This window comes from Oculina patagonica, chromosome 6 (genome assembly GCF_052425735.1).
Source record: "Oculina patagonica isolate OP01 chromosome 6, crgOcupat, whole genome shotgun sequence".
NCBI classification, from domain to species: domain Eukaryota; kingdom Metazoa; phylum Cnidaria; class Anthozoa; order Scleractinia; family Oculinidae; genus Oculina; species Oculina patagonica.
In genome coordinates this window covers 17,461,587-17,476,337 of record NC_135763.1, presented here as the reverse complement: position 1 = coordinate 17,476,337, position 14,751 = coordinate 17,461,587, and the positions used below count along the sequence as shown (strand labels likewise).

Below are 14,751 nucleotides of genomic sequence, written 5' to 3'. Positions count from 1 at the left end.
ATCATTGGGCATTAATTTTATACCATTATTGTAGCATCAACTGGTTAAGATTTGTAGTACTGACCCGTCAAATATAAGAGCTGGAAAGTGCTGGAAACCGTTACCAGCCACCTCTAAGGGACCCTCTTTTTTCGTTATGATAAAGAAACATCGTCAGGCAAAAATACTTGACAAATACTTGTCCAGCAAAATTGTTTTTCTTCCCTGTTGTATGGTCTCATTGTCAACGTGAATTTAATGAATGTTTGCATATGTCTTTACCAGTAAATTGGTTAAGAATCTCTATTACCTTATTCCCCTCGTCAACTGAAAATCTTTGCTCAAAGGGTTCCTGATCATTTAAGTCACTTGGAGGCGGGTCTTTGAGCGCATAATGTGCCCATCTTTCTAGAGAGTATTTGTTGACAGCAAGGTACAGTCGGACTGTATTAGGTTCACTTTCGGTGTGTAAGCAGCAGTACAGGCCATCAGATGTAAACTTGGTGAAGAGGTGACGGACAGTAAGTAAGGTGAGAGTTCTGTTTTGCAATGACAAATCAATCGATCAAACATAAATTCATCAATCACTTGATCAATTTTAAATTCGGTCGTTAAGTCAGCCGGTCGATAAGTCAGTCGGTCGCTCAGTCGCTCGGTCGCTTGGTCGCTTGGTCCCGCGTCAGTCAGACAGTCAGGCAGTCAGAGAGTATTAATAAGTCAAATAAATCACATGCGTGATATAAAAAAGGGTAACAAAAATAATCAAACGAAGGTCATTCCTAAATCTTACCTATGTGCTCCCATGAGTAGGCTCCTGTCTGATCCATGAGGATCAAGTCCTGACTTGAGGTGCCACACGTCAACTCCTGTCTCCACAAACACTGATACAAACTCGCTGTCTTCAGAGAAACAAGGACAGGTACCACTTGCTACAAAGAAATTTTTTGAAACAGATTAAAAACGTAACATTCAAGAGGATGCTAACATTTCTTGAGAGTCCAGTGTATGCTGTGTCTATGATTCAATGCAAATATGTTTAACTGAACAAAACTGTATCAGCGTAACAACATTGCTGGCAAACTCTTCACTTTTAGAACAGTATGAACAGTGCAGTTAATTCATGAAAACAGAAATTGTCTTTTTTATTTTCATTCACCGAGTTTACTTTCGACATTGTTGATGTTAGTGGTATCCGAGGTTCATGTCAAATAATAATCCAGTAAAAATGTCCTAACCCACCACGAGCCTCAATGTAGCTCAGTGGTTAGAGCGTCCGACCGCCGTTTTCAGAAGGCCATGGGCCTAATTCCCGTCGGAGATTCAGTTCTGCTTTCAACTTCTACACATTTCTCAATACCAATAAACTTAAATTAGACAGCTGCTTCTAGTCTCTTTACGACACAACAAGCATTACAGGATTAAAACAGGCTTGGATGTCTTACCACCAGTACCAGAAGCTGGGTGCAACCGGTGAAGCCTATGGACTGGCTGTTGAGCTTGCCACACCCATGTCTCAGTTGCAGAGCAGCTTACTGCTAATCTGTCATCGCTTGAAAACGTACACTCTTGAACAGAATGGTTGTGATTCTAAAACAGAAATTAATAGGTAAAGAGCGAGCGTTTAGGCATACGGGACATCGATAGGTTAATATCAAGCACGCTAAAGAGACTAAGGAACTTAGTTTAGTTGTGGAATTGATGGAAACTGAAATTCTGAACGGAGGTCCTTACTATAACAACTTACCGGAAGTTTTACGACTTTTGGGGAAGGCATGTTCCTGGTATCCCACAGTTGAACTGTGTTGTCATCTGATGCACTGGCAATCAAGGGATGGCCGCTTTCTCTGTTCCCAATACAACAGTCCCTAACTTCACCAGAATGGCCAGTCAGTGTTTCCCATTCTGGACTTTTGTCATACGGTGGAGCCATGCATAGCACCTTTAAGAAAAAATGTTGCAGTCTGCTTTGCAGTTACTGCTACTCAAACCACATGCTACTCGATACACAAGTCAAACACAGTTTGGAAGAGACAGTGGTCTAGTCGGCAGTGCTTTCTACACTCAAGATCCCGTCACTTGTCTGAGAGGTCGAGACTGACAAGTATTCCCTCCCTGTTTTTGAGCAAGAACTCTCACAGTGCAGAACCACAATGGAATAATCTAATATACACTTGATAGTGTAGTTGGTCTTGCTACCACTTATCCAGAGGAAAATGATTTATCTAGTGAAAAGGCCCATCTGCCCTTGGGACATCTAAGGTGTATTTTAATGGCTGCTTATTTGGATATGAGGTGTTATAAAATTAAACTAATCCTACTCAATCCTGTCCCTCAAGTTGTTTATGCTACGAGGAAAAGGCAAAAAGAACGATCAGCAAAGTACAAGCGAATGAATATACCTGAAGGTGCTCTTTGTCTTTCAGCTCTTGAGATGCAATGTAGTCAAACTCTGGAGAAAACACCACAAATTCCACGCCCAAACAATTTAGGGCAAGTGTTCTAAGTAGCTTTGCTGCAACAAAGATGGCGCTTTGAGTATTATAAGCTAGAATGATTTAAATGATAACAGGAAGAAAAACAAGAGAATAAAAAAGGTTGGCGTCAAATCATGACATGTAGCATACTCTTCAGATCAATTTTTATGTGCTGTAATGCATGCCATGCCAATTTGCTACGCTTTTTTTCACCTAATTGTCGTTTAAATAATAAAGAAAGAGCAACAGTTGTACTTGATCTTAATTTCCTTTTTAAACAATCAGCTAAAATCGTCTATTTTGCATGTTTCGAGACTCGAATGGATTGCAATTGTTTATACGCAAAGAATACGAAAAAAAAAGATTGTCCGTGGGTGTGAAAGTTACCTTCGTGTTGACGTAGTTTTTACACGTTTGTATTCTCTTATTGTTCTCTTCAAGACTTATCGTAAAATGTCATTTTTTGATGGAAATCAAGTACTTCAGCTCATCTCTTAAACTGCATGACTAACTCTAAGGTTATTTTGATTGATGATAAATTTGTGCCATATACTGTATTTCACCCGTTAGCCCATGCAAATTCTTTTCATTACATGTAGTTTTTGTGCTTAGACATACATACTGACTAACCAGATTGTGTGTTCCAAATGTATGTTCCATTTGATAGCACTGCTCCAAGCTTCGCTCCATTTTTTGAGAAACGCAAGGTAGCTCTGTCCATTTGTGGATTCGTCTTTTTGCCTGTTTCGAACACTTTGACATCCTAATGAAAGGTACAAAATATTCATTTATTGAAAAGACTGTTTCGCACTAGTTGAAACTAAATAGACTTCTAAAACAGCCCATACTAGTTGAGCCTAGATTCTTAAATACACTGTTTAAATTGTTATTCACAATACTGGAGCTGAGCTACAGAGTATATATACACGTACTGCACAAATCACCATTCCAAGCATTGAGTGCAAAGCACCTTGCCACACGGAGGAACCAATACCACCTTCGGAATGTTGAAATATTCAAAGAGTAAATACATGTTTTACGGTACAGTATTCAGACTTGCCATTCTTAGCCTAAAAACAAAGTGTAAACGGTAAAACACGTTTTTTTGCCTACTGCATGCACGTTGCTTAGGCTCCGAACTAACACATAACAGTTTTGTGTTACCATGAAATCAATCCTTTAAATTTACATGCATCCACAAATCCAAGCATCAAGAACGGTACGACTTTAAAAAGGCTGTATTTTGATTTACCTTTTGAGATTTAGGGCTCCATAAATACACCTTGTCTGATCCAAAAGCGAGTGAATTCCCATTTGGTGAGATAGTAAGAACTTTTGGTCTTCTCTATAAATAAAGAGAAAACATTATTAGTGTTTCACTATACTTCTAGTTTTTATGCTTAAAAAGCAGTTTAACAAGTTTGCGATTTTAATCAATCAGTTGTCACTTATCACAAATATCTCACGATACTAGTGGCACAAATGACAGCCAGTGCATACAGTGGCGAAGCCTAAAACGCTCGATGTGGAGACTGGAGCCCTATTGTTTTGTTTCTTTGAGCCCTGATATTATTTTGCCGTGTGTGCAGGCCATTTTTGGGGAGGCTTGAAGCCTGGTGCTTTGGGACCAGAGCCTTAAAGCCGTTTGGCCATGGGTTATCCCACCATTACTGACAACGTCAATCACCTTACGTATGAAAGTGCCAAAGTTTAGAGTTTGTCTTTCATTTGATCATGACGGTTCACACACCAGAGTTACAAACTTAAAGGTAAGGTATCAGGATTTCACTTAAGGAGTTCGTGATCGACCCATTTCAAGTCCCTTATATACGTACTGGTAGCTCTTCTTTCAGGACAGGCTGTCCATGAGAGGACGGTGAAGTACTGTACGAGCGTAGTTTGCCATGCGATGTCGCTAGAAATATCTGCAATGAAAACAAACGTAAGCAATTCCTTGTGTAAAACTATCAGAGTCATTACGACATTGCACCGCTAAAAGCTACAGCTGAAAGTTTACAAAATGCTGTAATATTCGTGAACGTTGTCGTTTTTTGTAACCAATACAAACTTCGATTTTCCATCGGTTTACCACTTTTCAGGAAATTACTCAACGATTTCTGATAAACGTAACAGCACATGTATTATTGCCATCTCTTTTTCTCCATTTGACTTACCTCCCAAACTTTTCCTTTCTTGGTGATAGCGAGGCTTGCTCTGTCATCTATGTCGCAGTCAACTTTTATCTCTTGCAGGATAGTACCTAACAAAAAGCAGGTGTATTATAAACTCTATTTTGTAAAAGAAAAGGCAACGATTGTATGCACACTTCACGTCTGCTGCTAATAGCGTACAAAACACTTCCGTCTGAAAAGCCTGTATTTGTTGTTTAGTTTGCCACCTATGTGTTATTTTCATGCCTGGCAAAAGTTGGGAAAGCATCGATAACATTAATGTCATTAATTAATCATGATATAACTGAATCGTTCGGATTCAATCCGATCAGTTTACATTTAACTACTTGTGTGATTTTGATGCAAATTAATGGTATTTTGTTAGCATTGTGTTAGCTAGGTAATCACAGTTACTGAGTGAATACTAAAATATTAAACGATAATGAACTTAATGAGCCAATTGGTCAAACAATCTTCTTAAGATATAAAGAAGACCCTTAGTCCTAAACCTAGCTGGATTATTTAAGTCAAAACTTAAGCTTGGTGTAAGCACACTGGAAGTGTCTTATCAGTTCACCACCAATAGCCTACCTTCGTGTTTGCCACCGGAGCCTAAGCCGTAACGGACAATGGATTTTGTGCCCGCGACTGCGACCCAATGACACTGGTCGATGCTTGCAGGAAACGATATCACGTGACAGTCACAATGTTTTGTCATGACGGTGTAGCCACTTGCCACCTAAAGAAACACAGCCGTGAGAGTCTGGTGACTGTCCTAAAATACATAAAACACTCATTCTTCATCACCGGATTATAATGTTCTGGATGAGAGATTTTTTGACAATTTCAAAGTTTTTGAACTATCATTTCTGCAAAATCCGATTCGGTAGTTGTAGTGAGGTGTAAATGAAACCAAAAGCTTTTCATTTGTCTTAGTTTTTTTTTTTTTTTTTTTTTTTTTGGGGGGGGGGGGGGGGGGACAAAATTTGTAACAAAAAAGTTGGTCTTTGTTGACAATTAAATTTTCACCGCTATGTGAGTGGCTCCTATTGTTAGTGAAGCCAAGACATGACAAAGGTTTGTTAGTTATAGGTTTCATTGAGCTATTGGTTTTAGCAGGCAGTTTAAGTTTTGACTTTTGACTTGTGTCTACAGAATTTTCGGTATGTTCAGACCATCAGTGACCAACACACACTGATTTTGATGAATTAAATAAATACGCCGTTCACGCCAAAGCTAAAGTACGTCCAAAATCGATTTTGTTAAACACGTTTTTAAATTGTTTCCTTCATAGAAGTTGCTAACTGACTTTGAATTTAGCAAATGAAAATGAAAAAATAAGTTCGAGCTTTCTTTAACCCTGTATAAAATTCAGTCTTTCAGTTATCTGTTGGTGGTGTGAATGGTTTTTAATATTTTTTACACGATACTAAAGCAGGAGCTACCGTGTGGGCGTTCGCTAGCCTCCAGGTTTGGAGATTCACTGGTTCCTTTGGTTAGATCCATAGCTCATAACAGTCGCAAAAACGTTACACGCTTTCACGTCATCCATAGCACTTACCATGAAAATACGTAACACCCCGTCTGCAGCATAAGTGGCAAGATATTTGCATCCTTTGGAAAACACGCATTTTCGCACCGCTGTCGGGTGCTTAAATGATGCAACGTTAATCTTTCGAGATTCCAGCTTTGTCAGGTCTCGCCATAGAGTGATCTTGTTACCTTGGGGCCAGATGAACAACATTCAATTAGTGCATCGTGTTTTGTTTCAGAGCCCTTGAGACTTCTGGTCTTGATGTGAGCTTCAAGTTTGAGCCGAAGGGACCAGACAATGAGCGCTCGATCTCGAGAAAATACACTGCTTTGCTTAAAAGGTCGTTTCAAACTACATGTTAAACAACAACAACCAGAAAATTAACAACAGCAAAACCAGGACATATCATTTTGCTTCAATTTGGTATAAAATCTGTCCATTTGACTGATTTGAGTGACATGTTTATTTTCACTCTTTGCCTGATGACAAGACCAGTATAACACTTTAAATGTACGGGAGCTGACTGCAAATTTAGAACTACTTTTGAAGTGTATCTGTGACTTTTATGTTCTCTTACCTGAAGAGCTGCTGGTAGTCTTTAAATATTTCTGCGTTGTGCAAAAGCAAAGAGAGAAAAGCTGTCAGGTTGACTTCAAACTGATAAACATTAATATTAATGGCGTCTTATTTTATATATAAAGAAAAGTTACTAATTGCTTAACTTTTCGGTGCCAAATAAAATACTAAACGCCCTACATTTCTTTTGAAAGTATTAGCTTGAGAGAACTGGGCAAACATCAAAAGAAAGTCTATTTTTAATATTTTGCGGGTTAAGGCTAAAAAAAGCTTCCCAAAAAAAAAAAATCCTTAATAAAAAAAGTTCACAAAAAACAAAATATATCATATATGAAATAATATGGAAATGTCAAAAGCGCAGAAACAAGAAGTACTCATTAAACATTACCTGCGTTCAATCCTGGACATACGTGACAGTATTTGATGATTTTCTTCAATTTTGCCACCTATTTAAGGCTTATCTTGTAACGTTGGTCAAGTTCTGGTAGAGATGTCATGAAAAACGGCAAACTGTGCACCTAAAGCTCAAGTTCACGTCATTTGTAAGAGGCAGCTTCATCAGTAACAAACAGATTCTCAAAAAAAAGTCCACTTGACACTTGTGCGTCGCTTGAGCATGAGGGATGACCACCAAGCAAGACTAAGGAACTCTGTAAAACTAAAGCAACTTACCTGTGCCATGGTTTGACAGTATGAGACGTACGGCTCATTGAGACAGAGTTGGGGAACTAGCTCAGGAAACTGTCTCAGCTGTTGAGCATTGGCTCGAATGCAGCTATAAACATCTTCGATAATGGCTGATTTGTCTTTGGTGCACTTCAGTGAAGCCTGCAGTGAAATTAATATGGCGGCTATTGAGATACATTGGTAGAGTAGATCACGACATACATGTAGCACAATAAAATATGAGGTTTTAAAGTAATTTCACTTGAACTAATTGCAATTCTTAATCATTCTTGGCCACAACAGATAAATCTACAATAAACTGAAACAAAAGCATGTGACCGATTTCAAACGCAAGAAAACGTCCGAAGCCTAGCCCCTTATATATAGTCCTTAGAGAAAGAATAACATGAGCCATAAAATTAAGTAGTAATTGATTACTTGTTCGACTTCATCCATTAAGACTCAGGGACTGGAATAGAGCAAATCAAGTTATCTGTGTACCAACTGGCACACAAAAGATCAGGTAACTTGTTCTTAGTGTCCTCTAGTCTTCTTTTTATCGATTTCCTACCTTTCAACATTGTAAAGTAAACTTTTGCAATGTTAGGCGTTCTTGAAATAATAAAAAAATATATACAGCAGGCTGAATACAATCGCTCTCTTGATCTTACCTCAGAGAGTTCTAGGGTGAGTTCGAATGCTTTGCCAGCCTTACATTTTGCCATTAGCCACGGAATCTGGCAGACAATCTAGAAAAAAAAAATGAAATGCTTCACAAATATACATTGGGCTACAAAGCATGTCGACATAAAACCAAGTAAATACACCATACATCAGGACATTCTACTCGAAAACACGATACATATAATCATGTAACAGCAAGACTTTCAATGGTTCCTTAACTTCATAATAATAGTAGTTTGGAGATTATCTCAATTCGCCTGGACTGTACGTTGAATTATGTGCTTATTTTATGAAGAGAAAGTGGATGTTGGCCACTCTTGGGATAAAAACATAAACTTTGAAAAAAAGTAAAAATAAGGTTTCGAGGGACACCTGTAGAAATAAATTACAGAAATGTCGCACTCTCTTTTTGAACATGGCAACATGACTGAACACTTCTTTTTTCTGGTTACAAATAAAAAAACCTCTTTTATTTCTTTTACCACAATTATTCAAATTCCACTCAAACACCTACGCACGCTGATCGAATGAATTCCCCAGGTAGCAAAAATGAAAAGAAAACGCCCGTGAAAAGAGCATGAAGGTTCCAGAAGCTTGAGAAGAATTTCGCGTAGATGAGGCTTGAAAGGAATTTTGGACAACTGACGTAAATGTTATCAAGCATAAGGCCTATTACATGTACCTGCAACCACATTGTGAAAAAAAAATCTTCAGAATACAAACCTCAACAAATTCGTACCACATCTCAGATCGTATCAAATGATAAGGAAGCTCGCTTAATTTGCGCAAATTGTATCTCGGTCCCGCCTCTTCATCTCCCAAATCCATCTTATCGTCGACGTCAGTACTTAATATCAGCGGTTGGTCTGCCACCATTCTGTGAGCGCTTCTTGTGTTGCCTTGCTTATCTGTATATGGCTTTGCTTCCCGTGCCCACCTTCAGTAGAGGAAATTATTCAAGTAATCGCAAAAATAGTGGCATCGATACGTTCTTATAGATATACAATTCACGCAACATAGCCTAAAACATTGATTGATTGATTGATTGATTGATTGATTGATTGATTCACTGACTGATTGGTTGATTGATTGATTGATTGATTGACTGATTGATGGTTGATTGATTGATTGATTGATTGATTGTTTGATTGATTGATTGATTGATTGATTGATTGATTGATTGATTGATTGATTGATTGATTGATTGATTGATTGATTGATTGATTGGTTGGTTTGGTTGATTGGTTGACTGATTGATTGATTGATTGATTGATTGATTGATTGATTGATTGATTGATTGATTCAGGATTGACAACCGAAAACACCTGACTCGAAATACTATTAGTTACAAGCACCACACACCTGACTTGAAGAACAAAGCAAAAACCATTTTGTGCGTAAATTCTTTACTAAAGTTTACCGTCTTGAAAATTACTACAGTGAAGCAATGAGGGGGAGTTCGGTTATTTTAACCACGTACAAAATTTTAATCGTTTTCATTCTTTGTTTTTATTTTTACAATTTTCAAACTTGGTTGCACTGTTTGGCAAGATCATCCGGGTAAAGATAGAGAACCCCTGAAGATGACATCCACTCATAGTTTCAAGAGGTGAACAGGGTGTTGGGTTAAAAATACAAAATTTTCCAATTTTTCTTTTTTTTGCGAAACTGCACTGGAACCTATCTGACATTAGTTAAAGAATTATTGTCCGAATTAACTTCTATACGTAATAATATGAGGTCCTTAATTATGTAAATACGATTATTTACCTGCCATTAAAGTAGTTCGCTAGATCTCTGTGAAGCGAGTCCGTAAAAGGCTTATCACTCAAAAAGTAACTCCTTGCTGCCTCCAGAAACAACCTGTGATACCACTTGTATACCACGTGACCGTCCGCTGCTACTTTGACCAAATAACTCCCTGCAACAAGTCAAAACAAGTGTATTACAATTACAGTAACTGCAGGCAATGTGGCCGAGTGGTTAAGGGCGCTGGTGTTCTAATCCAGAGGTTACGGATTCAAACCCTCCACCCTGCCACTAGCTGGATTTGTTCACTGGCCTGCCTCCTGCCAGTTGTAAATTTTAACCATGTTATGTTATTTTTAAAGTTTGTTTCCCTGGAATCAAGCTATCTCGAAGATAAGTGAATGACCACTAGAAACAATACTTAGATTATTAACAAAAGAGATGAGACGTATGTTCATGGGTACCCACGTGCAATGAGAAGTTTCGTGCATAAAAAAAAATCTCCCAAAAATGTTTTGTCTTTTCAGTGCCCATCATCGATGCATGCACATGCAGTTCAGTTTAATTACGGAGCAGATCGTTCTTACCTAGGTCATTCCTTAGTCGTGTCCACAGTAATGGAGGCAGTCTTCTGATTGGAGGCACGTGATATTTGAAGACCTCGTCAGCGAGCACGATATCATCACAGGATAAAACATCTTCTAGTTCTGACTTTGTTAGACCCGTTTTGGAGGCTGTTATGTAACCTAAGGCTCTACGTACAAACTGTTCTCCATGCTTGGTGACTAAGCTGAATAAATACTAAATAGAAAACATTTGGAGAGTAATCGAAGATGTGCGAAGGAATTCTACGGGATAAGCGCGGAAACAGCTCAACAGTTTCAGTGCTCTGATCTAGCCATTTTCCAGACAAGAATAAAAATTTGGGCGATTTAAAAATATATTCAGCAAATCCATGATAAAGTCCCCGTAGAAGAATGCACGTACCGTTCGAAGAGCTGTATGATAAGTTCGGTTGCTGTGGGTCTTAGTTCTTTGTGTGTGTCCTGGGAAAAAGATTTCCATCGAAGAGCCGTATCGCAAGCTAACTTCATGTACAGAGCTGTTGGCTTGGAGCAGGTTTCCAATACTTGTAGTCTTTGCTCTTCTGTGATTTTCCTATGTAAGTTAATTTTAAAGGGAAATGAGTTAAGAACTAGAGTCTGGGAGTGCTCCTAGGTACAGGTATTAAAAAAGGTAAAGATTTGAACTTGATTAAGCCAAACTGAAAACTAGCCAAATGCTTTGTGATTTACTTTGGTGTCAAGTAGAAGATGTTTCAAAACCATTTACCAAAAATTTCCAGAAATTCCCCCGGCCAGTTGGGACGTAAATTAAACAGAATTGTTTGGTTCATTCCAATAGACAGTTTCCGGGAGCTACGGTGGGACGTTCCAAATGAAAATTCGTGTTCCATTTACCGTTTTGTATCTTTTTCACCAATTCCAGGCCTTCCAGCTTTTACGACCATGCTAAATTTTCTGGTTCAACCAAAACGATGGAAAAGAAAGTGACTTACATAGAATGGAATAAACAGAAAGAACATAACTTCCACTATGTTGGGCTTGACAAAAACATGATAGAGTATTGAATGGAGGACTGTTTGCTCATGAAAAAAAAAACCTAATAGATATATAGATACTTGATAAAAGTTTTCGAAAAAGCCACAATATGGTATGACTTGAACGGGAAACAGAAATAGGTTACAGATGTTCGGGATGGGGATCCCAAACAGCTGTGCTTTAACTTGATTGTGTGCCACGCCACAAGCATTCGAGTTACTTTGCAAAATGTGCCAGCGCATAAAATTAATATAATAGTTAACTAAAGTTAGGATTTAAAAAGACATTTATTACTATTGGATACCGTTTGAGTTTTTTGGAGTTCAGAGGATTTGAGTAGAATAATTAAATCAAATCAGTTAAGACGAATACCTTTTCTCGTTTTCCAATCTCGTGTCTAGAATGTTTTCTGCATCACTGAATTCTAGGGATGAAACCTGTTGAGAGCAATTAAGCAAACGCATTTACTACTGTTATCCACCCGTTTATTTTAGTTTTTGTTAATTATTTAATTCATAGTATTAATAAAAAATTATTAAATAAAAGGGGGAAAAAAAGAAAAAAAAAAAGAAAAAAAAAAAAAAAAAAAAAAAAAAAAAAAAAAATAAGGTCAACGGGATCAACCCGGGACCCCCCCGAACCGGGTAAATTGGAAATTCACTGCGACGATCATTTATCACTCTCTTAATTCATAGTTTTGCCAATACTTGTTAAGGAATGCTTTTCCCAAGATTGGGCATTGTTCGGCATTGTTTCTTTTAGCGTCGTGTTAATTTAACATAATTACAATTTTTTTAAGGTGTACATGTTAAAGTAATTGTCAAATTGAACAACATGTGTGAAATGAGTGGATTTTAAAACTTCGGATCATTAAAAGCTAAAATTCAAATTTGAACGAGTTCACATTTTGATGTAAACGTTTGCACTGGCTCCGGTTAATTTTGATCAATAACTTCATTTTGTTCAGTAATAAGAAAGGATAACTGAAGGCGCATTTCCTTGCTATTATTAGACAACGTACCTCAAGATAAAAGTCAGCGTTGTTCTCTGGTTTCAGTTTAGTTTTCAGGACAGCAAGGCATCCCCCAGTGTTAGGTAACGTGCTCAGGATGATGTGAACATTTTTGGGCAAACTTGTCGGCAGCCATCTTAGAGCACGCCCATCATCCTGGTCGGACAGTTGATCCAAGGAGTCCAAAAACAAAACTGAGAGATGTTTGAAAAATATCCTTCTTTAACAGTTGCATTACGATATTACAAAGGAAAATAAAGGTCCAGATACAAAAACGACCGATGATGCTGAAGGGGAAAGGCCCAAGAAAAATAGTAGAGAAAAAAATTACAACGTGTATACAAAACACAAAATGTATGTGCTGGTACTTTTCAGGAAACGTGTCTCCGGAACATGTCTCCGCTATGTATGATTTTTTGTGTTCGTGTTGTCATTCTGTTCCTGTTACACTGACACGCCGCTGCAACATGTCTCTGCGACATATCCCTTTCTGCATGTAACATATGTTAACATAACATGACATGACATGATATGACATAACATGACATAACATGACATAACAACTTTATTTCCTCACAACTTTTTTCTACACACAAAAAAATACAAACTTTATATTATGTTTACAATAATTGTTCAAAATCTAATTGGACATTACCGAATGGCTTTTCAGGAGTGGCTCTTTGGAGAAGGGATCGAAATGTTGCTACCAGACGCTCATAGTTGTCTGTGATGACAGTTGATGAGTCATTCAGCACCAGACACATCTGCAGTAGTGGAGTAAAACAAGTACACAAGAAGAGTTTTAAGCCATTCAAGATATAAAGGGCTGTTTTTTTCCAAATGGTTACTGGATATAGAAGCTTCATTAATGCTTTTGTAGATACACTATCCGCGTTACCTGATGACATAGACTTCTCAGTAGCGATCTCACATTGGTCGAGGAAGGTGAAGTTCCAATGAATCTTATGAGCTGAAATGGCCTGCAGACGGATAATTAATACAAAATGATCGTTAAGCCTCGGTAAGTAAAAACAAGTTTTTCTTACCGTGTAGTGTCAAAAGGAACCAGAATTCTATGACTAAAAAGGGCTGCCCATAATTTTGTTAGGTGGAGTACGTTTTGGTCGTTCTGTGCGATTTGCCATACCTGATTTGTAGAACACTTAGTTTTAATAGTCTAGGAGCCAAGGCTGAAAAGAGGCCGACATAATGAATTTCGTTGCACCCCCCTGCTATATTTGTCTGAATAGCACAACATTGTAGGAAAATGTTTAAGGAATACAGAATGACGTATTTTATTGATGGGACAGCGGGACATCACACTGTTATGGGGCATTTTCTACTGGGCACATTTGCATAATTAACGCTACGTGAATTATGCAAATCTTAGTTCTGCCTCTGATTTTCAAATCTTAAGGTCGCGGGGGACACCTTAGGCTCATCATTATGCATTTATTTAAAGCGTATGCACGAAGTTCAACGACTGACATCGAGAACTTAAGGTCGCGGGGGACACCTTAGGCTCATCATTATGCATTTATTTAAAGCGTATGCACGAAGTACAACGACTCACATCGACAACTTTACGAGATATTTATGACCGGACAAAAATATGAGCGCGTGCGCGTGACTTGTAAAAAATCCCTGTTTCTTTGATATTTTAACCAATTTAAAACAACACTTAGCGACATACGTTCATATAGATTGTAGGAAGTCTTTGAGCTTATTTTTATTTAAATTTGACTATTTCTGCAACTATTGTACTCAGAGTAATCACAAAAATATTCGGCATAAACAATCGTGTCCTTTTTGAAAACGCATTGTTCTCACCATAAAAGCGTGGAATATAATTACCATAATTACATCTCTCCTTGGCAAAATGATCGTATTTAGGTCGGGACACCTTCGGAAATCTCAAAGTTTGGACTTTTCCGACAATTTTGTGGCAGAGAATACAGCGCGGATACAGAACTTCATGACTTGCCACTGCAGATAGGTAAACTATGAATACTGTAGTGTGTCATAACAGAAGCGGAATTTTAAAAGAGCGCTTTTAGAGAGAGGTAGAAGACATTAAATTCAAATTTGCGCACTTAAACCGCCATAACTTGCTGGCAAACTTTAAATTAAAAAATCCGCTTCTGTTATGACACTCTAGAGGTATTGACTGATTAGTTTTTGACAAAATCGCAGTGTGCTGTCTTCTACTCGTTCCGCAAACTCTGCCACAAAATCATGTTTTTCCCAATTTGGCACTAACGAGGCTATAACATCGCCGTAAAATGTAATCTACCAAATAAAAGAT

General features: G+C 37.9%; 1 protein-coding gene across 1 annotated transcript in view; it reads right to left on the bottom strand.

Annotated features, from left to right (window-relative positions):
- Positions 1-14,751, bottom strand: part of LOC144657076 (telomerase protein component 1-like) — a 32,041-nt gene that overhangs the window by 9,981 nt on the left and 7,309 nt on the right. The window contains exons 7-28 of the mRNA XM_078517372.1: positions 13,345-13,426; positions 13,102-13,210; positions 12,456-12,640; positions 11,807-11,871; positions 10,821-10,991; positions 10,421-10,623; positions 9,855-10,005; positions 8,808-9,021; positions 8,072-8,149; positions 7,407-7,562; positions 6,736-6,766; positions 6,186-6,346; positions 5,216-5,363; positions 4,628-4,713; positions 4,289-4,378; positions 3,706-3,798; positions 3,084-3,216; positions 2,379-2,491; positions 1,724-1,918; positions 1,422-1,566; positions 770-908; positions 290-518 (exon numbers count right to left, since the gene is read on the bottom strand). Of these exons, the coding sequence (XP_078373498.1) occupies positions 290-518; positions 770-908; positions 1,422-1,566; positions 1,724-1,918; positions 2,379-2,491; positions 3,084-3,216; positions 3,706-3,798; positions 4,289-4,378; positions 4,628-4,713; positions 5,216-5,363; positions 6,186-6,346; positions 6,736-6,766; positions 7,407-7,562; positions 8,072-8,149; positions 8,808-9,021; positions 9,855-10,005; positions 10,421-10,623; positions 10,821-10,991; positions 11,807-11,871; positions 12,456-12,640; positions 13,102-13,210; positions 13,345-13,426 (2,977 nt within the window). The remainder of the gene's footprint in view (positions 1-289; positions 519-769; positions 909-1,421; positions 1,567-1,723; positions 1,919-2,378; positions 2,492-3,083; positions 3,217-3,705; positions 3,799-4,288; positions 4,379-4,627; positions 4,714-5,215; positions 5,364-6,185; positions 6,347-6,735; positions 6,767-7,406; positions 7,563-8,071; positions 8,150-8,807; positions 9,022-9,854; positions 10,006-10,420; positions 10,624-10,820; positions 10,992-11,806; positions 11,872-12,455; positions 12,641-13,101; positions 13,211-13,344; positions 13,427-14,751) is intronic.